General features: G+C 35.4%; 3 protein-coding genes across 3 annotated transcripts in view; 2 read left to right on the top strand and 1 right to left on the bottom strand.

Moving 5' to 3' along the window:
* LOC107590319 (cyclic nucleotide-gated cation channel beta-3-like) overlaps positions 1 to 11,933 on the top strand; it is a 13,637-nt gene extending 1,704 nt beyond the window's left edge. The window contains exons 2-19 of the mRNA XM_016279026.1: positions 433 to 487; positions 752 to 899; positions 2,185 to 2,345; positions 2,685 to 2,993; positions 3,081 to 3,289; positions 3,394 to 3,444; positions 3,533 to 3,619; positions 3,760 to 3,824; positions 4,294 to 4,416; positions 5,049 to 5,190; positions 6,261 to 6,420; positions 6,500 to 6,597; positions 6,685 to 6,768; positions 6,838 to 6,956; positions 7,042 to 7,194; positions 7,408 to 7,567; positions 10,509 to 10,589; positions 11,838 to 11,933. Coding sequence (XP_016134512.1) covers positions 2,228 to 2,345; positions 2,685 to 2,993; positions 3,081 to 3,289; positions 3,394 to 3,444; positions 3,533 to 3,619; positions 3,760 to 3,824; positions 4,294 to 4,416; positions 5,049 to 5,190; positions 6,261 to 6,420; positions 6,500 to 6,597; positions 6,685 to 6,768; positions 6,838 to 6,956; positions 7,042 to 7,194; positions 7,408 to 7,567; positions 10,509 to 10,589; positions 11,838 to 11,933 — 2,055 coding nt within the window. The 5' untranslated portion in view covers positions 433 to 487; positions 752 to 899; positions 2,185 to 2,227. The remainder of the gene's footprint in view (positions 1 to 432; positions 488 to 751; positions 900 to 2,184; positions 2,346 to 2,684; positions 2,994 to 3,080; positions 3,290 to 3,393; positions 3,445 to 3,532; positions 3,620 to 3,759; positions 3,825 to 4,293; positions 4,417 to 5,048; positions 5,191 to 6,260; positions 6,421 to 6,499; positions 6,598 to 6,684; positions 6,769 to 6,837; positions 6,957 to 7,041; positions 7,195 to 7,407; positions 7,568 to 10,508; positions 10,590 to 11,837) is intronic.
* Positions 11,934 to 16,984: 5,051 nt separating this feature from the next.
* Positions 16,985 to 18,147, top strand: LOC107590318 (cyclic nucleotide-gated cation channel beta-3-like). The gene is made up of 4 exons (XM_016279025.1): positions 16,985 to 16,996; positions 17,466 to 17,551; positions 17,774 to 17,915; positions 17,998 to 18,147. The coding sequence occupies exons 1-4, from the start codon at positions 16,985 to 16,987 to the stop codon at positions 18,145 to 18,147; spliced, it is 390 nt and encodes a 129-aa protein (XP_016134511.1).
* A 627-nt stretch (positions 18,148 to 18,774) lies between these two features.
* The window catches only part of cpne3 (copine III), a 16,939-nt gene continuing 10,609 nt past the window's right edge, over positions 18,775 to 25,104 (bottom strand). The window contains exons 11-16 of the mRNA XM_016278996.1: positions 24,688 to 24,821; positions 24,544 to 24,598; positions 24,415 to 24,466; positions 24,181 to 24,314; positions 23,866 to 24,102; positions 18,775 to 19,528 (exon numbers count right to left, since the gene is read on the bottom strand). Of these exons, the coding sequence (XP_016134482.1) occupies positions 19,391 to 19,528; positions 23,866 to 24,102; positions 24,181 to 24,314; positions 24,415 to 24,466; positions 24,544 to 24,598; positions 24,688 to 24,821 (750 nt within the window). The 3' untranslated portion in view covers positions 18,775 to 19,390. The remainder of the gene's footprint in view (positions 19,529 to 23,865; positions 24,103 to 24,180; positions 24,315 to 24,414; positions 24,467 to 24,543; positions 24,599 to 24,687; positions 24,822 to 25,104) is intronic.

Raw genomic sequence — 25,104 nt, 5'->3', positions numbered from 1 at the left:
CACAACTATATATATATTATACATATAACAATATAACATATAACAATATATATTATACATCATATATGTATATTATTTTATATTATATTATATATTATATATTATACATCATATATATATATATATATATATATTAGTATATATAGTAATTCTTGTAATTATTATTGAAATTTTTATATACTTTGCTTCACTTTATAAACATTTTTGGTATTGTTTTTTTTATCTCAAACACCATGTGAAGGATGTGCAGGGTGTAAAGTGTTCTAACATCAATTAAAAATGTAAAGTTATAGCTAAAGGCTTGAGTAATTTAAAATAGACAATTTAGCTCAACAATCTATCAATAATAGAAGCCATCATGCATCATTTATGAGAATGTTTTTCTAACTCCATAAGCGCTCTGGGATAATGATTCAGCTCTGCACCCGGCAGGAAGTCAAACCTGCAGACAAGGAAAATGACGACAAGAAAGATGATGAAGGCCATGGTAAGTCATCTGTTATCATTGTAATTATTCACTAAATGATCTCATCATTCATTGCGTGAGCACCTGCAGAAGATATTTTCCAGATGAGAGGCATTTGAAATAATTCTTACAGTCTGTCACAGGTTGCTTGCAGTAGTGTTTGTTATGGGTTTAATAGCATGTGTGATGGTCAGTAAGCTGCTTCAGGGGTCACTCCTCCATCTGTTCCCCGAATCTTCCTTCAGTCGGGAGTCATGAAGAAAAAAATAACTTTTTTCTTCATAGCCTCAGCACTGGTTTCAGCACCGGCTCCAGAACCAGCAGCACCGGCCACACAACCAGAACCAGCGGGCCCGACTGCAGCACCAGAACCGGCCCCCAAACCAGAGGAGAAACCTGCAGACCCAGCCAATGGCCAGCCACCTGTTGAAGGGTAAACTAAATACCAGAAACATCTTTATCTGACAGATCATGTTGCAGTTTGGTGTGAACTTATATATATAACGGCAAACGAATAAATCTGGTTGATTTTAATTTCATGATGACTTTAAATCATTGTTTGTTCTATGCAAGTGCCAAGAGAAAGACTTGATGTCCTGAGTGTGATTGATAAGCTTTAATTAATCAAGGCTAATCAACTAGACTCTCATTGTCTTGGTAAGGACTTACAGTAAGTGACAGAACAGCATGTGAGGCAGTCATCGATGCGAACACTGTACATTAGATCCAAGAGTGTGCAACAGAGACCTGAAGATTATGAGACCAGGAGCTGAGAGGAGCTTACTAGATTTACAGTGCATTTGATATAAGAAGATCTCTAGAGCTGCTGAAGTTTAGAAAACAAAAATAAAGCTGACACCAAAAGTGGAAGAATGCCTCAGTGGTTTTATGTTGGATATGATCCTCAAAATATATTCACATTCACTGGAGCAGAATTTAATTTAGGTTTTTTGATAAGACAAACTTTCTGTTTCTTTGAAAGACATTACAATAATATGTCATGTAAAGTTTTGCGAAGGCCTAGTACTACTAATAATATGATACTCATAATGAGAGGCACTGGGTCTTCACTTACACTTGTAATGTGCTGTCATGACCAGCAGAGTTCAGCATATATAAGGAGAATTCAGATCAACAGTTTCAGCTCTTGTAAAAGTAGCTCAACGTCAAACAAGTTAAACTCTATCAGCATTTGTGTCATGCTGCCAATCATCACAAGTAATTTCAACTCATTTTTTGTATGAACAAGCAAAAGTTGTGTTTTCACGGATCCAGTGAATAGCCTAACTGTGGCAACGTAAAAATACCTACTTTAAAAGCATTTAGACAAGCATTATAAGTGGTCAAATGAAATTTAAACATGTGTCATTGCACGCAAGGATACTAAAATTAGAGTTTCTGGAACTTGAGGATTTCAAATGTCATTTTATTGTGTGATATATTATTATAAATGTTTAATATATTGATTTCACCTGAGATGGTCCTCACTGCAGAACACAAGTTCCAGGGGCGGGGTTGGATCCAGATCCAACTCCTCCCACCTTACATATACTTAAACCTACCTGTCTCCACCCCCTGATCCCTAAACTTACCCATCTCCACCCCTAAACCTACCATCTCCACCCCTAGAAGTGGAGCCAACCCCGCCCCCTGGATCTTTGTTCTGCAGTGAGGGGCGACTGTTTCACCTTGTGCTATTCTCTATCTGATTATTATAGTGAGGAGGCCCCTTCCCCTGAGTCCCGGCCCATTGTGATAAGCATGCATTTTGATACTTTCTTCATTGAGATTGTTCAGCAGTACCGGCAACGGACTGAACAGTTTAAAGAAAAGGTCATTGACCCCTATGCATCCTCTCCAGAGTGCAGCCCTCCTGTCAGTGAGTACAAATCAATCCAATTAATGACCATTACAGCTGAAATAATATGTAATAATATGACAGGTAGTCACCACATAACATGACAAGTCGAGTAAGAGGTGACTTAACAAGTATTTTGTGTTTGTTCCAGCACCCCCTCATTGAGATTGTTCAGCAGTACCGGCAACGGACTGAACAGTTTAAAGAAAAGGTCATTGACCCCTATGCATCCTCTCACAAATCAATCCAATTAATGACCATTACAGCTGAAATAATATGTAATAATATGACAGGTAGTCACCACATAACATGACAAGTCGAGTAAGAGGTGACTTAACAAGTATTTTGTGTTTGTTCCAGCACCCGTCCTCAGAAAAGAAGACTACTCGAAGTTGGTGGAGGAGGAGAAAAAGAAAGAAGAGGCGGACAGAAAAAAGAAAGAGGAGGAGGAAAAGAAGAAGAAAGAAGAAGAGGAGAAGCAAAAAGAGAAAGCAGACAAGCCTGAGGAAAAGAAAGAAGAAAAAAAGGAGGAGAAAAAAGATGACAAGGCGGCCAAAGAGCACAAGTCCATCTGCCCAAAAATGAAATGCACCTGTGTAGATTTCCTGCTGAAGCCCATCGAGGACAGAGTGGACAAAAGACTGGGCACCTCCATCGATCCTTTCACAGGTTACATGCTAATATGCTAACATCTGAATATGCAGTCATAAAATTACCACGTTTCTACGTTTTCTCTTTTCTTGTGCTTTTCACCAGATCGCAAGTACATTGCTTGGCTAAGCTTGGTGACCATTGCCTTCAACTATAACCTGTGGTTCATACCGGTCCGTATGGCCTTCCTATATCATGACCCAGCGGTCGTTCCATTGTGGTTCACCTTGGACATCATTGCTGACATCATCTATGTCATCGACATAATTGTCTTCCAGCCACGACTGCAGTTCTGTAAAGCAGGAGACATCATTGTAAGAAAAAAAAATAACAAAGTTGATTGATAGTTGAATTCAGTTCTGTTATTAAATTCTAATACTATTAATAAGTACTTCTAATGTTCATCATTTTCTTTCAGTATGACAGAGTTGTGATTAAAAAGAAATATCGAGGATCATCAAGGTTTCAGGTACTGCAGATATTTCAGTTGACTTTCATCTTCCAAATAGAATTGTATCCCCCAATAGAAAGCCATGGAATATTTCCTGTCCTTTCAGAATGATGTCCTATCGGTTCTGCCTTTGGACCTGTTATATTTCCTGTTTGGATTCAAGTCCGTTTTCAGGATCAATCGTTTGATGAAGGTAATGAACACTGCAGTTTCACTCCGGCCGAATGTGTTTTGGCAGGAGTCGTGATTGGCTATGAGTTGCATAATCATTCATGAGCCGATTCAATTTTTGAATTTTCCTTAACCTTGTTTTGTTTATGTTTTCTCTTTAAGTTTGAAGCCTTTTTTGAGTTCAGTGACCGTCTTGAAGGAATCATGACCAGAGCGTACATCTGGAGGTATGTAACCAATACTTAAGAATTGATCTGGCGGACTGGTTCAGGGATTGGCAAAAAAAAAAAAAATCTGAATTTATGAATTGACAACCTTTCAGTTCATGAGTTGGAACCCCACAGGAATTTGAATGTTGTCTGGCTTCATTTTGAAGACTTTGGGGAAAATTAGAGCATTCTGGAAAATGTGTTCTTCCAACATGCTCCAAAAAGTACATTTTTAAAATGTTACATAAAAATGAAGCACACATTTCAATAGGTTCAAGTTCAAATTTCTTTGAACTTGATTGCATTGTAATTCTGCATGCTCAAATTCAAATTCTGCATCCTGTTTGCTACCTCAATGAAATCAAGAATTAAAGATTTAAAAGACATGATTTAAGAGTTTGATGGCCCCCTATTTGGTAATGACCCTTCGTTAAGAACCACTGTTATAAATCATTGTAACCATAATTCTCCTTTGTTCGTTTAAAAGAGTAATTCGCACTATTGGGTACCTGATGTTTATTCTTCATCTCAACGCATGTCTTTATTACGTGGCATCTGAGTACCAGGGGATCGGCACAACCAAATGGGTGTACAGCGGAGAAGGCAGCGCGTATGTAATTCCATCTACCCTTCAGATTCACTCAGATTTGATTATTTTTGTAAAGGTGAAGTATACCATTTCTGCACCGTTGGCAGCACCAAACAGAATTGGAATGAAGTTGAAATGCTAATGTAATGGGGGTTTTTTCTCCTGTATTTTTTTCTTTTTCCATTCACAGTTCAAATTTAACAAAAAAATGCTAAATTGGTTTGCAGTAATTGCAGGTTGTGGGATTTTTGTTTTTCATATTCTCATAGCTACATGAGGTGTTTCTTCTATGCAGAGAAATCCCTCCTGATGATATCAGAACTTCCTTTTTTTCCTTCCTTTCAGATGACCAACTATTTTTTTGGTGCCCTATTTTTGTCCATCATTCTTGGCCAGGTAGACATTTTGTCTCCAAAGCTTTTGTCTGTAAAGCGTATGCTCCTGAAGCGCTTGGTGGGTTTTTTGGCTCAGTTTTGATTTTTTATTTTTTTTTTCACTTGGCTTTCTTGCTTGGCCTTGGCTTTGCTCAGTGGTTCGATGTATGCTGTTTTGGCACTGTAATATGTTCAAATCTTTAATAAGGACTCAGATATGACTGCACAATGTTTTTATTTTTTACATACTGAATTTTACTGTCTCTTTCTCTTTCCCAGGTACTTGCGCAGTTACTATTTTGCCGTGCAGACTCTGATCAACATTGGTGGTCTGCCTGAGCCTCACACAGTCTTTGAAATCACCTTTCAGTTAGCAAACTTTTTTGTTGGTGTCTTTGTCTTCTCAAGTTTGATTGGACAGGTACACAATGTGATGATGTAAACATAATGAGCTCCACCCCTAATCCCAGGCAGCCAATCGTATCATAGTTCTCATCCAGTTCTCCTGTCAGGAACCATGTTGATTTATTGTTATGGCGCTCTTATTGATTAAGAAGATAGGATGTGTCACTTCTTTACCAGATGTTACAGATGATATTAAGATAATTTATTGAATTTTTCAAATGTATTTATTTATTTAGCCTATATTGGAAATATAATTGTGCAGGCTCATTTATGCTATTTTTACATTTTGATTACCTTTGCTGTCATCTAACACTAGCTTACAGTTAATCTTTAATTCAGTGTTTTATTTTGAATCTATTCAGAAAAAAGTAGTATTGTAATATCAGCTGTTTGTCAGTTATCAACCATAACATTAAAACATAATTATTGGTTTATCAATATCGGGCATAATTTTGACATTGGTGCAAAAAAAAAAAAAACTAGTAATTTTACAACACTGTTAAATGTAATATTTAATAAATTCCAAAATAAATATTCAATTCAAGTTTTCATGCTGTACATTATAATATAGTGATGCCTCAATTCACTTGTAGCATTTAAAATGATTTATTTCAGTTTTCAGTGTTTTATTTTGAATTTATTTAGACAAAGTAGTATGTAATTTTAGTTTTGGCCATTTTACAGTTATTGGCCACGACATGAAAATAATTATGGTTTTATGAATATTGGCCTAAATTTTAATAAAGGTGCAAAAATAAATAAATAATAATAACAAACTATGAATTTTATTACAATGTTAAATGCAATCTTTAATAAATATCAAAATAAATATCCATGTTCTTGCTGTACAATATAATACTGTGATGCCTAAATTCACTTGTAGTATTTAAATAGTCAATTTTAGTTTTTTAGTATTTTTTAAATGTAATTTAAAAAGTATAGAATTTTATAGTATATTAGTATAGAATCAGCCATTTATCATTTATTGGTTCTAACATGAAAATATGATACGTTTTTTGGTATCAGCCAGAATCATCATTATGGTGCATCCATATCAGATATATAGATGTTAATCTGATGTTACAGATGAGAGATGTCATTGGAGCAGCTACTGCCAGTCAGACCTACTTCCGTGCTTCTATGGATGCTTGTGTGGCATACATGGTGACAAACCACATCCCCAAGCTGGTTCAAATCAGAGTGCGCACCTGGTACAACTACACCTGGGACTCCCAGGGCATGCTGGGTAAAATCTAAGTTTACATGTAAATAAGATTGGTAATCGATAACAGGGTCCGGCCAATTAAGGTTTGGCTTCTCCTCAGATGAGTCTGAGCTTCTGGAACAGATACCTTTGGTGATGAGAACAGCCAACGCTGTGGACATCAACCTTGCTACTTTCCAAAAGATCGACCTCTTTAAGGTGGGCTTGATTTAAGGAAGGAAACAGATTGTGATGAGCTACACACGGTCAGTTGGGTGATGCTTCTGTGTTTTTTTTTCATCGCAGGGCTGTGATAACCAGATGCTTGTGGACATGTTATTGAGGCTAAAGTCCATTGTGTATTTGCCTGGAGACTTTGTGTGCAAGAAGGTGAGTTATATTGCCTTTTATTTATAGACACCAAGCACATCAAGTCTTCACTCTCCTGTTTCTCCACAGGGTGACATTGGAATAGAAATGTACATCATTAAGGCCGGAGAGGTGCAGGTCATCGGTGGGCCGGACAATAAGATTGTGTCTGTGACTCTGAAGGCAGGCTGTGTGTTCGGAGAGATCAGGTGAGCTATCGAAATGAGAATCTGCCTTTATAGCTACACGTCATGAATGTGACATATCAACTCATGTGTTTATAATCGACCCCAGTTTGCTACAGTCTTCAGCTAATGGAGGAAACAGAAGAACTGCTAATGTAGCTGCTCATGGATTCGCCAACCTCTTCGTACTGGATAAGAAAGATCTCAATGACATCCTGATTCACTACCCAGAGTCTCAGAAAGTGCTGGCCAGGAAGGGACGGTAATTATTATTTCAGTCAGACGTTCATGTGGATGCAGATGCACCTACATAAGCAATGAGAAAATCTTTTTTTTGTTTCCCAATAAATTATCCAATTATCCTTTTATTATTATTTTGCAAGACATTAAGAACTCACTTAACTGTGTTAGATTTTTGCTTAAAACAAGAAGACCAATAGTGAAATCTAAAATACTGGTTAACACTGTTTCAAAGGAAACTGCTGAAAGCCAAGGGTCCACCTCCTGCTGCTAAAGGCAACGAGGAAAAGAAGAAAGGACTGGCTCAGTTCGGACAAAAACCTCCCACTCCCAAACTTTTGCGTGCCTTTGCAGGAGCAGCATTCACCAGAAAAGGCTTTATGGACAGACTTAAGGTAAGGAATTCTAATATACTGTATATATTTACATATACACTACCGTTTAAAATTTTGGGGCCAGTAAGTTTTGTTGTTGTTGTTTTTGGAAAGAATTAATGCTTTTATTCAGCAATAATTCATTAAAGGGGTCATATGATGCTGCTAAAAAGAACAGTATTTGGTGTAATGAAATGTGTTTATGCGGTTTAAGGTTAAAAAAACACATTATTTTCCACATACTGTACATTATTGATTCTCCTCTATGCCCCGCCTTTCTGAAACGTGTCGATTTTTACAAAGCTCATCGGTCTGAAAAAGCGAGGTGTGCTGTGATTGGCAAGCTATCCAGTGCATTGTGATTGGCCGAATACCTCAAGCGTGTGACGGAAATGTTACGCCCCTTGCCATATTGTGATGATGCCCTGTCCGGCCGGAGCGACGAGACAAAAACATGAAAACCCATTATTGTCACAAATCAAGCCTCCGTGGCTCCCTCCGATCCCCACCAGAGGGAACCCTCACCGGAGTACTAACTGTTCCTTAGGACTTCATTTCCCATCATCCCATGCCTGACTTTGATTACTTGCACAGGTGCTGATCATTACCATGACTATATAAGCAGTGCCTGCCTTACCCTCATTGCGAAGTCTTGTTTTGCTACTGCTGACATTTCTGAGCGTTTATACCTTGTTTGATTACCTGTTGCCTACCTGGATTGTTTAGACCTGTCTGATTGTTCGCTGCCCGCCTCTTTGATCTTGCTCTGTGTTTGGAATTACTCTCTCCTCTGTCTGCCGCCAGCCTCGACCCCTTTGCATGGACTCTGGTTACGATTCTGCCTTGCCTACTTTACCCCTGTATGCTGTCGACTGAACTCTGCCTGTCTATTGTTAATAAAGCTGCACATGGATCCCAACGTCACTGAATCCTCATTACAATTATAAACAAGGCATTCGTTGCATCCAGTGGGGACATAATTATGGATTATAATGACTTATACTGTCTTTTTACGCATTGCGTTGCGCCGCGCCGCGTAAACATAAAACCATGTCTGTGCTGTGATCAGAGAAATGACAAACAACAAGCCCTACTCTACACTGATCAAAAAACTCGCTTTAAATTGTAGCATTTGGACCAATCAGACACACAACTTTTTGTTATATTTAACAAATAATATCTAATGCCCCCTCACCTAACCAAAGGGCCAATTACGAGGGACAGCGTCTTTACGACATGGTGGCGGAAATAACAAAACTACAGCGAGAATAAAAGTTACGCCTTCTCTCTTTGCGTGAACATTTGGGCGGCGTTATGCAAATCTTCCCACATAGTGACGTAGGTATGTGGGGGCATGTTAGAACGAGCCGTTTTAAGTAGGTGTGGCTGACTCTTAACTTTTATGAAGAATATCTCTTTGGATTTGAGACTTTAGTCTTTGCAACTTTATAGATATTCTTTATGCACCAAGAGCTTGTAACACTCCAAAGAGAAAGGAAAAATTTAAATCGCATCATATGACCCCTTTAAATTAATCGAAAATGACAATAAAAACATTTATAATGTTGCAAAAGACTTCTATTTCAAATAAATGTTGTTCATTTGAACATTGTATTTAACAAAGAATACTGACAATATGTATGATGGTTTCCTCAAAGATATTAAGCAGCATGACTGTTTCCAACATGTCTAAAAATAATAAATGTTTCTTCAGCAGCAAATCAGATATTAGAAGGATTTCTGAAGGATCATGTGACGCTGAAGACTGGGGTAATGATGCTGAAAATTCAGCTTTGCATTACAAGAATAAGTTAAATTAAAGTAGAAAATAGTTATTTTAAAAATATTAAAAATAATATTTCACAATATTACTTTTTACTTTTAATGTATAAGAGATTTCTTTTCAAAAACATTTTAAAAAACTTATAGACCCCAAACATTTTAAAACCTAAAACACTGAATAAAACTTTCAACTTTGGATGTATAATACAATAACCAAAACAACGGTTCAAAAATAGTAAATTTCTTGTCTATATTTTTCTTTTCTAGACTGCTGCTACACGGGAACGTCAATAATCGCATGAAATACATTAAAGATGTCTCTTTTTACAATAACCTACATATTTTAAATGTATTTTTCAAAACTAAATATCTTTATATGTATCTAAAACATTTTTAAAAATTAGCTTCTTTCCCTGCTAACCGTGGTCCTTGCCAATCAGTGAATCTTATTACTAGTGATACATGCATTATTTGATTGCAATTTGTTTCAATTCCTTCCAAAATAGTATGTTTGTAAATCTATTTTGTACTAAAACCTAAATAAAAGACACATTTTGTAGTTGCATAGTACAGTGAACATAATTTCTGAAACAACTGAGTATTATTTATACTTGAGAGTTTACATAGCCCGCTTACTCTCAGTTAGTTGAGTCAGTCTGCCGTGGGATCTCACAGTTAATCTCTTTAGTCTGGCAGAGTTTTAATTAACTAAGTGGTCTTTCTAAATGTGGACCCAGAGCAGAAATACAGCACAGCACAGTGCAGGAATAGCTCGCAGCTCCAGAGTAGCCCACGGATGCCCTATCAAAGTGTTGCCTGGCACACTTTAAGTAATCCAATGTGACTCGTGAGCCAATAATACAGCAAATATCTCGGTCAAAAATCAGTGCATGTTGGCTTTACAAAAAGAAATGGTCGTTTGCAGCTCACCCTATAATGCAGTTTTAATAGAAGGTTTGTGATTGGTTGACTGCCACTGAGAAGGCCCTTGATAGGTCAGTCAAACTGTGGTGAACACTGGGAAAAGCGTCGTTCCTAAAAGGGAATTAATAGAGCTCTAAAAATTAATTGAAGCAGGTTGGAGTTCACATATCACAGCGTGGACGGATAAATCTGGATGGGATTGTGTGCCCTGTGAGCCAGTGCAGCCATGTTCAACACGTTTAAACCGCTTTTTCAGGCTAAAAGTGTGGCGGCAGTAGCTCAGAGCCCTGGACCTTCGACACCAATACCTGCACCCGCACCTGCTCCTCCAACAAAGGTACAACCACCTGGCTTTAGCACAATACAGCACCAGGATCATCCCACACATACAACTGACTTCAGTGTCAGAGAAATATGTTTCTTTAAAAAAAAGATAGCAATTTTACCCAAAAATATATCTCAGCTTGGTTTACTGGAAAGGCAGCTCAAATGGTAAGCTATTTGAATAAACTATGTGATTTTATAAGTAAAACTAAAAGATTTACTTTCTAATGATGTTTTTGACATTTATGTGGGAATGGAAGGATCCATAGACATGTATCCATTATACAGTATGTGATCATTTCTCTTACATAATTACAATTTAATTAGTTTTAAATACATATTAACAATATTTAGAGCTTAAATACATGTATAACACAAATCTCTGTTTGATTACTCAAATACCATATACTATAATATAATATATTGTTTATATTTATTTAATTATTAATAGTTATTTAGGGTGTCAGATGATGAATATTATGTAGTAAAGTATAGTTGATTCAGATACGTGTATACATACATGAAAAAGGGTAGTTGAAATGCTACTTCATCTTTTTTTCATCTATTTTACTTTTTGTCCTATTATTATGCATTTAGTGTTTATGGCCTTATATTAATTATTTGTCTTACTAAAAGACTATCTATATGAACTGAAAAAGTTAATATATAACTTAAAAACATTCACTCACTTCTTTCCCTTAAATAAATAAATATGTATATATACATTTTAATCTAAAATACTGAAAAAAAAATAAGCTAATGGACATTTAATTATATTGATTATTTGTCAACCTGATGCTCATTTATTATACTTTTATCTATTTAATATATAAAACTATTTTTGTATGTCAGCATCAGGCTACTGAAGTGTTTTTTTATTATTTAGTTTTTATTATTATTATTATTTTTAAGTTATTTTAGTTCTTCAACTTTAAATGAAAAATGAGAATCGTGGCTATAACTAGCTGAAATAGTTTTTTTTGTTTTTTTTTCAAGCAATTCATTTTTTTTATGGCTTTAGTTTTAGTTCATGATAAGCCTGATGCCCACAAATAATTATTTGCATTTATATGTCTTACCCATTGTCATGACAAGCAGGTGTGGTTATACTGACAGAACTTTAACTGTGTGAAAGTAAAAAGTGTGTGTGTAAAACAGTTTATGACACCTCTCATTCCATATGGTGCCATTAGTTCAAATATCACTGCTATAAACTGGAAATGTGTTGTGATGAAAAAATATATTTTTTCTGTGTTTACAGGAGGAAAAGACAGATGCAAAGAAAGATGAAGAACAAAAAGAAGAGAAAAAGGAGGAAAAGCCCACTGGTGAGTCTTCATCCATCTTCACTTCATGAGATGATGTTCCATTAAGGGAAACTGCAATTCTCTTTTTAGATGTAATTTTCAGTTTTAGAATTATGACTGATGTTTTCATCTGGAATCCTGGAGGCATTCTCATTTGAAGGGTTGGATGAAAAAGCATAACGGACCGCATTATCTCACTAAAGTACTTTATTAATTAACTAGCGTGTCAGGAGAAGCTGAAGCTTAACCTATGAAAACATATTTTTAAAGCACTCTGGACACCATGAATGAGTGTTAACCTCTCCAGTGAATGAGCGAACACATGCACAGATGCTGTTAATAATCAGAGTTTGTTTGTTTTTTTCTGTTCACAGTTTGTCTTTAATTATGTGCTAATCTGAGCAAATAGATGTTAGGAATATCCAATCAAATTATCCCAAAACATCTCATTCTGACTTGTGCTTCTTCAGAACCTGCTCCTGCTATTGCACCAGCTGCTGCTCCAGAGCCTCCTAAACCAGAAGCCAAACCAGCAGATCCAGCCAATCCCGGAGCAGAAGCTGCAGGGGGGTAAGAGTTCAGACTACCTGAAAATGTTCTCATTATATGCAGTGTGTATATACTGTAGTGTATGCTATATTATACTATACTATAAAATCTTAGAGTCAGTGATTTTCAAACTGGGGTCCAGAAGCCACAAGGGGATGCTAGAGAGTCGGCAGAGATGGTTTAGAGAAAAATAGAGTATAACAATTTTTTTTGTAATAAACTGAACAAATTAACTTGAATAAATTAAATTAATAATTAATAACAAATTATACAACTACTATAAGTATATCCCAGACACATACATTACACTTACATTAAATGTACTATGTTGTACTATATGTACTATATACTATAGTACAAAATGTATTATATAGCAATATGTACTATGTGTACATGTACTATATAGCAAATCTCAAATGCTTTATTGTAATTTTGTCGAAGATTGTAAATTATATTATCACCTAGTGATATATTAAAAGTTGGATATATAGTACATTCTACTTAACCTGTGTACATACAGTATAGTCATGTAAAGCTATACTATATAAGAAAAGTGGGCTGTGTGATGATATTTTCTGAGTGTTCAAAATGTCCAGTTTTTTTTATTTATTTTTTTTACTTTTTTGTTTTGTTTTGTTATACGAATGTTAAAGGAACATTCCATTTTGCAAACATTATGGGAATGTTAGTTTTGAAAGTTCCCTGAACATTCTGGAACAAGTAGTAACATTTAAAAAAATAATAATAATAACACGTTTTAGAAAACATTCCATGAAAAATGTATAAATAACATTTTTGTTTTAACGTTTGGGAACATTATTAAAGACCATTATTAACATTATTAAACAATACAAAGAACATTATTAAAGGGATTATTGAAGATGACGTTACTGGAAGAATGTTTGTTCGTAACTTTGAGAGAACATTCCCTGTTAGCTAGGACTATAAGGCATGAAATTATGACTACATTATAAGCATTAACATCATACATTTTTGTAAAGTTGCTCTGAGAATATGAGCACTGTGAAAAATGCTACACAAATAAATTTCACTTGACTTGATTAATTAAACTTTGACTTTAATTTCCGCTTCAGGTTTAGAACAGGAAGCAGAATAATTGTGTATAGTCTAAATCTACTACCACCTCTATTACTAGCCTACTACTACAACTTCGAGTACTGCTACTGCTACTACTAGCGATTTTTTTATTTTTATTTTTTTTTTTACATAAGCCTATGTCTTTTTCACGTAGTGAGGATGCACCACCACCACCACCTCCTCCACCCATCGTCATCAACAGATACTGTGACGACCAGCTGTGAGACATCGTGAGGAAACTACTGGAGAGGAAGGATGCAGCTTCATAAGGAGAAAGTCATAGACCCCTACGCCTCGTCAGTGAGTAGTACAAACACATCCAGAGTCTCTCTGAATCCTGCTGTTTGATGGACAAGTCAATAATGCAAGATTCATAAATGATCTAGCAGCTGTTTCTCATTTCTCTGTTCCTCAAGGACTTGGAATCTTAAAGGTTTTAAACCGTTTGACTCATTTACCCTGCTGGAATGAACCATGTCATTCTAGCTTTTTGGAAAATATAGCTACTTTGTTGCTGTCTACCAGGTCAAAAGCAACTAGTCCTTCTTATTAACCATCTAGACCAACTTGGACAATCTAGTGACTACCAATTTTGTCCAGCAAAAAACATGAACTAGCTTCCACCTGGATTTTCCAGCATGGAGTCCATCCATTTTTATTTATTTATTTATTTAGTCATTTAGCAGACGCTTTTATCCAAAGCGACTTACAAATGAGGACAATAAAAGCAGTCAAAACTAACAAAAGAGCAACAATATATAAGTGCAAATGACAAGTTAATAACACAGTAATAACACAGAACTCACACAGTAATAACAGAAATAACACAGGAATAACACAGGGTTAACACAGAAATAACACAGGAATAACACAGTAATAACAGAAATAACTCAGGAATAACACAGGGTTAACAGAAATAACACAGGAATAACTCAGTAATAGCAGAAATAACAGGAATAGCACAGTAATTACAGAAATAACACAGGAAATACACAGGAAAAAGAAAGGAATAATTCAGTAATAATACAGGACTATTACAGTAATAACAGCAATAACACAGGAATAACACAGTAATAACACAGAAATCACACAGTAATAACAGAAATAACTCAGGAATAACACAGGGTTAACACAGAAAAGCACAGGAATAACTCAGTAAAAGCAGAAATAACAGGAATAACACAGTAATAACAGAAAGAACTCAGGAATAACACAGGGTTAACAGAAATAACACAGGAATAACTCAGTAATAGCAGAAATAACAGGAATAGCACAGTAATTACAGAAATAACACAGGAAATACACAGGAAAAAGAAAGGAATAATTCAGTAATAATACAGGAATATTACAGTAATAACACAGTTATAACACAGTAATAACACAGTAATAACACAGTAATAACAGAAATAACAGGATTAACACAGCAATAACACAGGAATAACACATTAATAACACAGTCATGACACAGCAATAACACAGTAATAAAAACAGGAATAACACAGGCATAACACAGGATTAACACAGTAATAACACAGTAATAACAGAAATAACTCAGGAATAACACAGTAATAACAGAAATAACTCAGGAATAACACAGTAATAACAGAAATAACTCAGGAATAACACAGTAATAACAGAAATAACTCAGGAATAACACAGTAATAACAGAAATAACTCAGGAATAACACAGTAATAACAGAAATAACTCAGGAATAACACAGTAATAACAGAAATAACTCAGGAATAACACAGTAATAACAGAAATAACAGGATTAACACAGCAATAACACAGTAATAAAAACAGGAATAACACAGGCATAACACAGGATTAACACAGTAATAACACAATAAAACAAAATAATTTTCTTATTTACTTTTGGTACTTAAGTAAAAGTACAAAAGTACTTGCTTTTAAAAGTACTTAAGTAAAAATCTGTCTTTACAACTTTTACTTGTAATGGAGTAATATTTGACCAGCAGTATCTGTACTTTCACTCAAGTAATAGAGTTGAGTATTTTGTCGCCTCTGCACAGGAATAACACTTACATAACACAGGAATAACTCCATGACAACAGAAATAAGACAGGAATAACACAGTAATAACATGGAAATAACAGAAATAACTCAGGAAAATTTAACACAGAAGTCACACAGGAATAACACAGAAATAACACAGAAATAACACAAGAATAACATGGTAATAACAGAAATGACTCAGGAATAACACAGTAATAATACATTAATAACACTGTAATAACACAGGAATAACACAGGAATAATTCAGTAATAACACAGGAATAACACAGACATAACACAGGAATAACTCCATGACAACAGAAATAAGACCGGAATAACACAGTAATAACATGGAAATAACAGAAATAACTCAGGAATAACACAGTAATAACACAGAAATAATTCAGTCATAACACAAAAATAACACATTAATAACACAGGAATAACTCAGGAATAACACATTAATAACACAGGAATAACTCAGTAATAACACATTAATAACACAGGATTAACTCAGGAATAACACATTAATAACACAGGATTAACTCAGTAATAACACAGTAATAACACAGAAATAATTCAGTTATAACACAAAAATAACACATTAATAACACAGGAATAACTCAGTAATAACACAGGATTAACTCAGTAATAACACAGTAATAACAGAAATTACTCGGGAATAACACATTAATAACACAGACAGAAATAACTCAGGAATAACACAGTAATAACACAGAAATAATTCAGTCATAACACAAAAATAACACATTAATAACACAGGAATAACTCAGGAATAACACATTAATAACACAGGAATAACTCAGTAATAACACATTAATAACACAGGATTAACTCAGGAATAACACATTAATAACACAGGATTAACTCAGTAATAACACAGTAATAACAGAAATTACTCGGGAATAACACATTAATAACACAGTAATAACAGAAATAACTCCGGAATAAAACAGAAATCACACAGGAATAACAGTAATAACACAGGATTAACAGAAATAACACAGTAATAACAAAGAAATAAAACAGGAATAACAGAAATAACTCAGGAATAACACAGTGATAACACAGAAGTCACACAGGAATAACACAGAAATAACACAGAAATAACACAAGAATAACATGGTAATAATAGAAATAACTCAGGAATAACACAGTAATAATACATTAATAACACCGTAATAACACAGTAATAGCACAGTAATAATTCAGTAATAACACAGGAATAACACAGACATAACACAGGAATAACACAGACATAACACAGGAATAACTCCATGACAACAGAAGTAAGACAGGAATAACACAGTAATAACATGGAAATAACAGAAATAACTCAGGAATAACACAGTAATAATACATTAATAACACCGTAATAACACAGGAATAATTCAGTAATAACACAGGAATAACTCCATGACAACAGAAGTAAGACAGGAATAACGCAGTAATAACATGGAAATAACAGCAATAACTCAGGAATAACACAGTAATAACACATTAATAAAACCGTAATAAGACCGTAATAACAGGAATAACACATTAATAACACAGTAATAACACGATAATAACACAGTAATAACACAGGCATAACACAGGATTAACACAGTAATAACACAATAAAACAAAATACTTTTCACTCCACTACATTTCTATCAAGGTCCTCGAAGTAGAAAGTCATTACTCTGTAGCAGCTTTAAAAGTCAGTGGGTGATTTTTTTCTTCTCTAAAACGTGACTTTAGACACAATATTGTCTGATTTTGCTAAATTGTGTAGGTGAAAATATTACCTATAAAGCCACAGAAGAACTGTTGTGCATCTCCTAATAAAACACAATAGGTGTTGGACTTGAAGCAGCACTGCGTAGACTGTTCTGTGTGTGACATCAAAGTTGAGTACTTTGTCCGCCTCTGTTACTATGTAGCATCAGAATACGAGGGGCTAGGCAGCACTAAATGGACATATGATGGAAAAGGAAATGCGTATGAACTCTTTTTTTCCCCTTTGCCATTATTTCATATATTTCATAAATAGTAGCTATAATAAATGTAATTTAATATTGAATTACAATGTTATATATAATTATTACATTTTATATTATATAATTGTTATATTTTTATAATTTACACTTAAAAAATCAATACATTTAAAATAAATATATAAATAAATATTGTACTGATAATTTTGTCATTTTTCTTGCCAAGGTATCTCCGCTGTTATTATTTTGCCACTCCTACACTGATCACTATCAGAGGTCTCCCCGAGCCTCATACACTCTTTGAGATCGTCTTCCAGCTGGTGAACTTCTTCACAGGAGTCTTTGTCTTCTCTAGCTTGATTGGACAGGTAAGTAGCCTAAATGAATACATGTAACACATGTCCCAGAGTAATCACTTCACACCATTGATCAAAACCTGTTTAAACCCAGATGAGAGATGTCACTGGAGCAGCTACGGCGGGTCAGACCTACTTCCGCGCCTCTATGGACTCCTGTGTGGCTTATATGAACACCTACACCATCCCAAAGCTGGTGCACTGGTGGGACTCCCAGGGCATGCTGGGTAAGAGCTTACTGTAATTCCTAATAGAAGTGCTCAATTAATACAGCTAGTTTTGGACTGATATCTCATAAAGTTACCATAAATCTAAACGGATGCTAATTTCTATGGATCAGATGCAAAAAAACTCAACCTCTTCAAGGTGTTCATCATGATAATATTCACAAATTAACACAACCTGTGAAAGACAAAAACTCCACTGCCCCCTACTGGGGGGGGACTTTTATGAAGTAAATCCATGTTAGAATTATAAAAAGAATGAAAGAAAGAGAAAACAAGTGAGGGATTGATTTTGTTTCAAGTTTTTGCGATTTCCAACATATTTTTCTAGGGCTGTGACAACCAGATGCTTGTGCACGTTACTGCGTCTGAAATCCATTGTGTACTTGCCAGGAGACTTTGTGTGTAAGAAGGTGAGAACACCAAATATAATCATCCATGCATGTATCTGATATTATGTTGATTAAACATAGTGATTCAGACAGTTATCATGGGCAAATGTCTTCCATTGGTTCATGCAGGGTGACATTGGGAGAGAAATGTATGTTATTAAAGGGATAGTTCACCCAAAAATTAAAATTCTGTCATCATTTACTCACCCTCAAGTAGTTTCAAACCTGTATGAATGTCTTTGTTCTGCAGTGCATTCTGGTCAAAAATTCAACTTGGCAATGTGAAAAGCTGCCCCATGATTTCCATAGAATTCAATCAAACATATATGCACATTTTTTTTGTATATAATATTATGCATTAGATATATGAAGAAATTGCTTTGTGAGGCACTGATTAAAAAATCATATACAAATATAAGATGTAAAGAATGATAATGACATGAAAAATTAATGAGATAATGCTGACTGTAAACAATTAGCAAGAATGACATTGGAGATTAAAAAAAATGCCTTCATACCAATGCTGTATTCTGCTGTCATAACTGGAACACTAACAAGGTTGACTTTAAACTTAAATTCCCTCCCAATTTTTTTTTTCAGTAACCGGTCATTTAGAGTAGGATACTTGAGTCCAAACAAGCTCTATAATTGACCATTGCAAGATTATTTTGCAGAAGAAAACATGTAAATAAATATAAAATGATTTAAAAAGTAAACAAATTCATAACTGAAATTTTAAACCAATGCAAATCAAATGTATCTAGTGTTTCTAGTGTATTTCTTTTTAAGAAAGCCTATGGTTAGCAGGTTAGCAGGTTGGTGATGTCTAGTTGTGGAGTTGTATGTGGTATGAAGGAAGTTAGCAGGTCCATCAGTTCTGCGTTGGCCCATTTGGAGAGTCCACTGGAGTGTTTGATTTAGGAGGCAGGAGCTTCATCATGTTAAAGAAGGTGACGACCTGACCAGGAACCTCCGCCAGAACACACTTAGCGAGCTCCTCTTTAGGAGACTACAGAGAGAGAGAAAATGATAGTCATCATATTTCTGACTTTGAGCAGCAGTAGAAGGTCGGAGATTGTGGCGAGGGGTTAAGCTTCATAGTGTTAGTTACAAGACAGTGCAGACAACATAAACCATATGCTGCGCTCATGTCATGTTATGTCAGCTACCGATTAGCTACTGAAAATCATTCACATTTCTGTCAGAATATCATTTTATGGGCGTGTTCAAAAATACAGTCTTACTGGCATGAAGTGGCAGCTGAAATTGGGAAAATATTAGGGGAAGAGTTGGATTTTTCATTCATTAACGCTGTACCTAGGAAAAATTCCTAAAACAGTTCTAGACAGTGACAAATACTTATTAAAAATACTTTTAGCAAGCAGTAGGAAAGCCATAACACGTAAATGGTTTCAGGTTGACCCTCCAACAAGGGACCAGTGGTTTGGAATTGTAAACGAAATATACTCTATGGAGAGACTTACATTTACTGTTAGACTTCATTTGGAAAAATGTATTAAGTACTGAGATAAATGGATTGTGTATACACACCATTGAGGATAAGTGTAATACTATACTCCAAAAATATTATGGAAATTGTATTGTCTTGACTTTGTAACACCCATGATGACCTTTTGTTCCTTGTTCTCAATAATAAAAAAAAAAAGATAATTTTATGAACATTTGGACTTCTTCCACTTGATCATTGTGACAAATGGCAGTTTTTAGCAGTAATATTACCTATAATTTTTTACTTTTTTAGATAATATAATGTATAATAATTATATAATTTATATCATAATTTATATTATATTCATAAATTATAAAATAATTAATAACAATAATAATAACAATAGCACAAATGATACATACCACAAATGATACATGATACGTTTTTAGACAAAGTTAAGGTTTGGGACAGTAGCATTTTTATGATTTATATAATATTATTGCATTTTATTAATATTTTGAATTAGCTTTTATTTTATATTTTTAGTTTTCATTTTAATTTTAGTATTTTTGTTATGCACTTATTTTATTATTTCTTTTATATTTTTATTTATATTTAATTTATTTTTAACCTTTTAACCTTAATTTATTTACCTTTTTTACCCTGTCAAAAACAGCTCTTTTCAGAGCATGCAGTTTTGTAGCATTTTCCTTTAAATGTTAATAAGCTCTGCTGACCCCGCCCCTCTCTTCCGAGCTGCTCTCAGAGAGACTGTTTACTTTAGCCGCATTCATCGTGAAACTTGCTAATTAGCACATTATTAGGAAAGGCGATTTGCAAAGATTCATTAAAAAAACCTTCCACTCACTTCTTCTGTACATTTTACATTTAGTCATTTATGTAGGTGAAGCTGCATCACGAATGATTTGCGCAAACATAGACGCATTTATGTAGATCGGGGGAGCATTCCCTTCAGAAACAAACATAATCCACTGCGTCTTCAGTGGCTCAGATGTCGGGAGTAAATGACGACGGCTATGTTCATTATTACATCCAACAACAGAACACCTCAATCGCTTAGGAGCATGGATCGCGGAACGAACCAAAAGGAGGGAGGGCGGGGTTTGGGTTGCAGAACTAATTTTAATATTAGAAACAGTAGTAATATTACCTATAAAATACTAATGGTATTAGTTAGTTATAAATACTAATACTACTAATGGTATTAGTTAGTTGCCACATATATTAGCCTATGATTCTCCCACGATTCTGAAAACAAAACAAACAACCAAACGAAATTTGTAATTTTACTTGAGTTTCTGACAAAATGTTTTATTAATGTTATAGTAAATGAGTCTATTTAAAAATATTTATTAATTTAAACGAATTAGCCTAATTGTGTAAAAAAAAATCATTTAAAATAAATGAAGACTTGTTTCGTTTTGAATCTCTTGAATGAATGATTCAGACATCAAATACATTTAACACCCTGTTCGCCACCTACTGGAATAAAGTAACATATGCATCATACTTTCAAAGACCCATTTTGATCGCGGCTCCCGCAACATCAGAGTCTACATCCGAACTTTAAACTTTTATCAATACTTTCATTATTATTTAATGTTTGCAACACAGAAATGTAGCCTACTGTGTAAGTAGACTGTTTGTGAAGCTGTTTCAAACAAAGCTTACATGATGAGTGCTGCTCTGTCTGGATCAGCGGCTTCACAAAAGCAGGTTTAAATATTCCGATGTGATTGTGATTTCAAAGGTTGAATAGACATAGCAGAATCACCGTCATTTAGGAATAAGATCACGTGAGTTTGAATCAAGATCACGGTATTTTAATGATTAAACGTGCATACATAGGCTATATAAGGCTCATATGTATTTTTCTAGCCCATACCAGACCTCAAAAGTAACCCGCCCCCCCCTGCTTCGCGATCCATGCTCATTCTTGTCTACATCTGCTCCAGCGGTGAAACAATGGTGGACTGATGACAGCTCACTCAGGGCGGGTCTAAGGTAAGACACCAGTCCAGTCTGTGCTGGAACGCTACTGTCAATCAAACTATCGTGGGAGGGGCCTGTTTTTGTGACGTCACACAGACAGGCATCTGAGATCGGCTCGATTTGAGAAACGGGTAAAGATTTGAGCAGATAAAAAAAAAAAACACTGGGGGGATTTTTATCATTTTAGGGTGGTTGTGTACACACACTGCCAACACACATTTCAGTTCAAACAACTTGCAAAAGTGCATGTAGCATCCTATGACCCCTTTAAACATATTTTAGTTAGTTAGTTTTTTCATCTAATATTAATTTTTTTTTTTTTCAGCCTAATTTCAATTAGTAATTTTTAATAGTTTTACTTTTAGTTATAGTTAACAATAATAACACTGGTTAGGGATTAATTCAAATCAATAACTCAAAGTATGAGCAATACTATTAAACCAATAAACCAAAACCAAAATATGGTTTAAAATAAAAGCTAGCTAGCCACTGACTGGACAGACATGGATTCATTTTGCTATTGTGAACGATGCCACAGAAACAAATACTTTTAGAGTCCAAGGACTTCAGTTTCATAATTCAGATATGACATGAATGCAGCATATATTCATCATGCTTTAGGAAAACCTCCTGCTTTGAGTTTCATTATCATTCAATATCCTTCCTTTGCCTCAGGTTGTGACGCTGTTTTACAGCAAATATGGCATCCATGACTGCTAAACCTGCAACAACGATGGCTACTTTCAATCAAACAGATGAATATGACTGCTGTGTCAGCTGAATGCTTTGTGAAGCAATAATGAGCATTAAATCATTCAGACAGGCACATGACAGAGGGTCAGGTGCCAATAAAGAAGAGAGCCCTACATGTTCATGTCTATGAATGTTTTAGCTCATGTGGAGGCAATAGATTTATATATCTGAAGTAGGACATGACTTGTGGTAATTCTGCCAGTACATATTGGGCAAGCATTTCCCTGGGCGCCTGAAATGAAATGGACACAAAGGCACAGGTGAGACGCTATAAGCCATAACATGCGGTAGATACATGGGACTATGAATACAAGTTTGTGTCATGTTCTGCTCTGCTCAGTGTCTACTCTCATAAACATTTATGAAAAGGGTTGGGAACTGGCTCCATACAAATAATAATAAATAAATAACAGAACTGAATGACTTTTGGTTTGTTAACTGCTTTCGCATGTTCATTAAGGCTCATTCACACCAAGGACAACTATAACGATAACTATAATGATAACTATATTAGCGTCAACATAAACACACAGATTCGTATTTAACACCACTACTGAATCTATAGTGCGAGGACTGGGGGGCGAGGATTGAAATTGGGAACCGCTGATGTAGCCTATTGTAGTAATGTTGTCTCTGGTATTCTGGTCTGTGAGCGTATGTGTGTTTAGGGGGCGTGGCTTTAGACGGCGATTGCAGGGAGGGTGGGACGTTCGCTTTCAGTGGGTGTCAGTTCGTTTCAGGCTAAAGTTAGCACCTCCTACTGCACCTTTAAGGAACAATAATTGTTAAGAGGATTTGAACTGTAAACTAAATCGATAATTGCAATCCCCATCCATAATTTTGACCTCCATGAACATGCAAATTAAATGTTCGAAATAAACATAAAGCCCTCATATATGTTTATATCAATGAAAATAAATATATAAACAAACATGAAAGATACTCCATGATACTCCTAGTTCTTAGGTTTTTTTTCTTCAAAATGGCTGTAAAAATACTGCAGTATGCAGCAAAACAAAATAATATAAACCAAAATAAGATCTTAGAAAGCGCAAAAAGGCAAAAGTCAAAGCAAGAGCAAGCCCAAATTAGTTTGTGTATGAAACTCCCCAGACCAGTTTTTCACTCACGTTTTGGAACTTTCTGAAGGGCACGAACTGCACAATGTCGCGTACGGCCGGTTCTCCTTTGATAGACCTCAGTTGCCCGTCATCTCCATCCAGAATCTCCATGTCTGTGAAGTCGGCTTTGCCTACGCCCACAATGATGATTGACATTGGCAAGCGGGAGGCTGCGACTATGGCTCCACGCGTCTGATCCATGTCCGTGATCACTCCGTCCGTGATGATCAGCAGGACATAGTATTGCTGAAACAGATACGGGACGGAGTGAGAGAGACATCAAGCGTGGGTGCGTCATATATTTGGGTTTGTGTTGAACCTCACCGACGCTGTGTTCTGCTGTAAAGCCTGCTGTGCGAAACGAGCCATGTGGTTAATAATAGGAGCGAAGTTCGTAGGCCCGTAAAGTTTGACCTGAGGAAGGCACATCCTGTAGGCCTCCACCACACCCTCCACACCTATGGGAAGAGAAATACAACTTCCTGTTTATACACATCATTTCCTGTCATGCACAGAGGGCTGAAGACGGTTAAAACTGATATTGTTAATGTACCATACCTGCACAGAATGGGTTTGTGGGATTGAAGTTGAGAGGAAACTCATGAGACACCTAGAAAAAAAAACAGTAATAAATGGAGGCTTCTGGGAGTTTGTCACAGTAACAACAGCAGATGTAATTTAATTTACCTGCCAAGTAGGTGGAATCTGGGCGCCAAATCCAAATGCAGGAAACATTTTGTCACTACAGGACATGAAAGAAAACATCAGACCTAGTGTATGTTTTTTTTAAATACTGTATGATGAATAAAAATGTTCCTTGTGCCTTTGTACCTGTCATAGTCCTGGACCACAAGGCCAACTGACCAGATAGCTGAGAGATATTCATTCACACCTTGAGGACTGATGTAATGTAAAGAATCAGGTGACTTGGGGTCACCATTTGACCCAGTGAAGTCTATGCCCACCTGGAAGAGAAGAAAGATGAGAACCACATGGGTATGACATGAGTAACTTTGCTCCAACATGACAGAATATAACTCATAGAGCAAATGTCTTTGCAAATGTATTTTTATACATCATAAATAAAATAAAAATGCATTTATATTAAAGGGGTCATATGATGCTTTTTTAAAGATCATTATTTTGTGTATTTGGTGTAACAGAATATGTTGACATGCTTTAATGTTCAAAAAACAAATTTTTTTCAAATACTGTACATTATTGTAGGTCCTCTATGCCCCGCCTCTC

The sequence above is a fragment of the Sinocyclocheilus grahami genome, unplaced genomic scaffold (assembly GCF_001515645.1).
Source record: "Sinocyclocheilus grahami isolate Dianchi unplaced genomic scaffold, SAMN03320097.WGS_v1.1 scaffold126.1, whole genome shotgun sequence".
NCBI lineage: Eukaryota > Metazoa > Chordata > Actinopteri > Cypriniformes > Cyprinidae > Sinocyclocheilus > Sinocyclocheilus grahami.
This window is presented reverse-complemented; position numbering and strand designations above follow the sequence as displayed.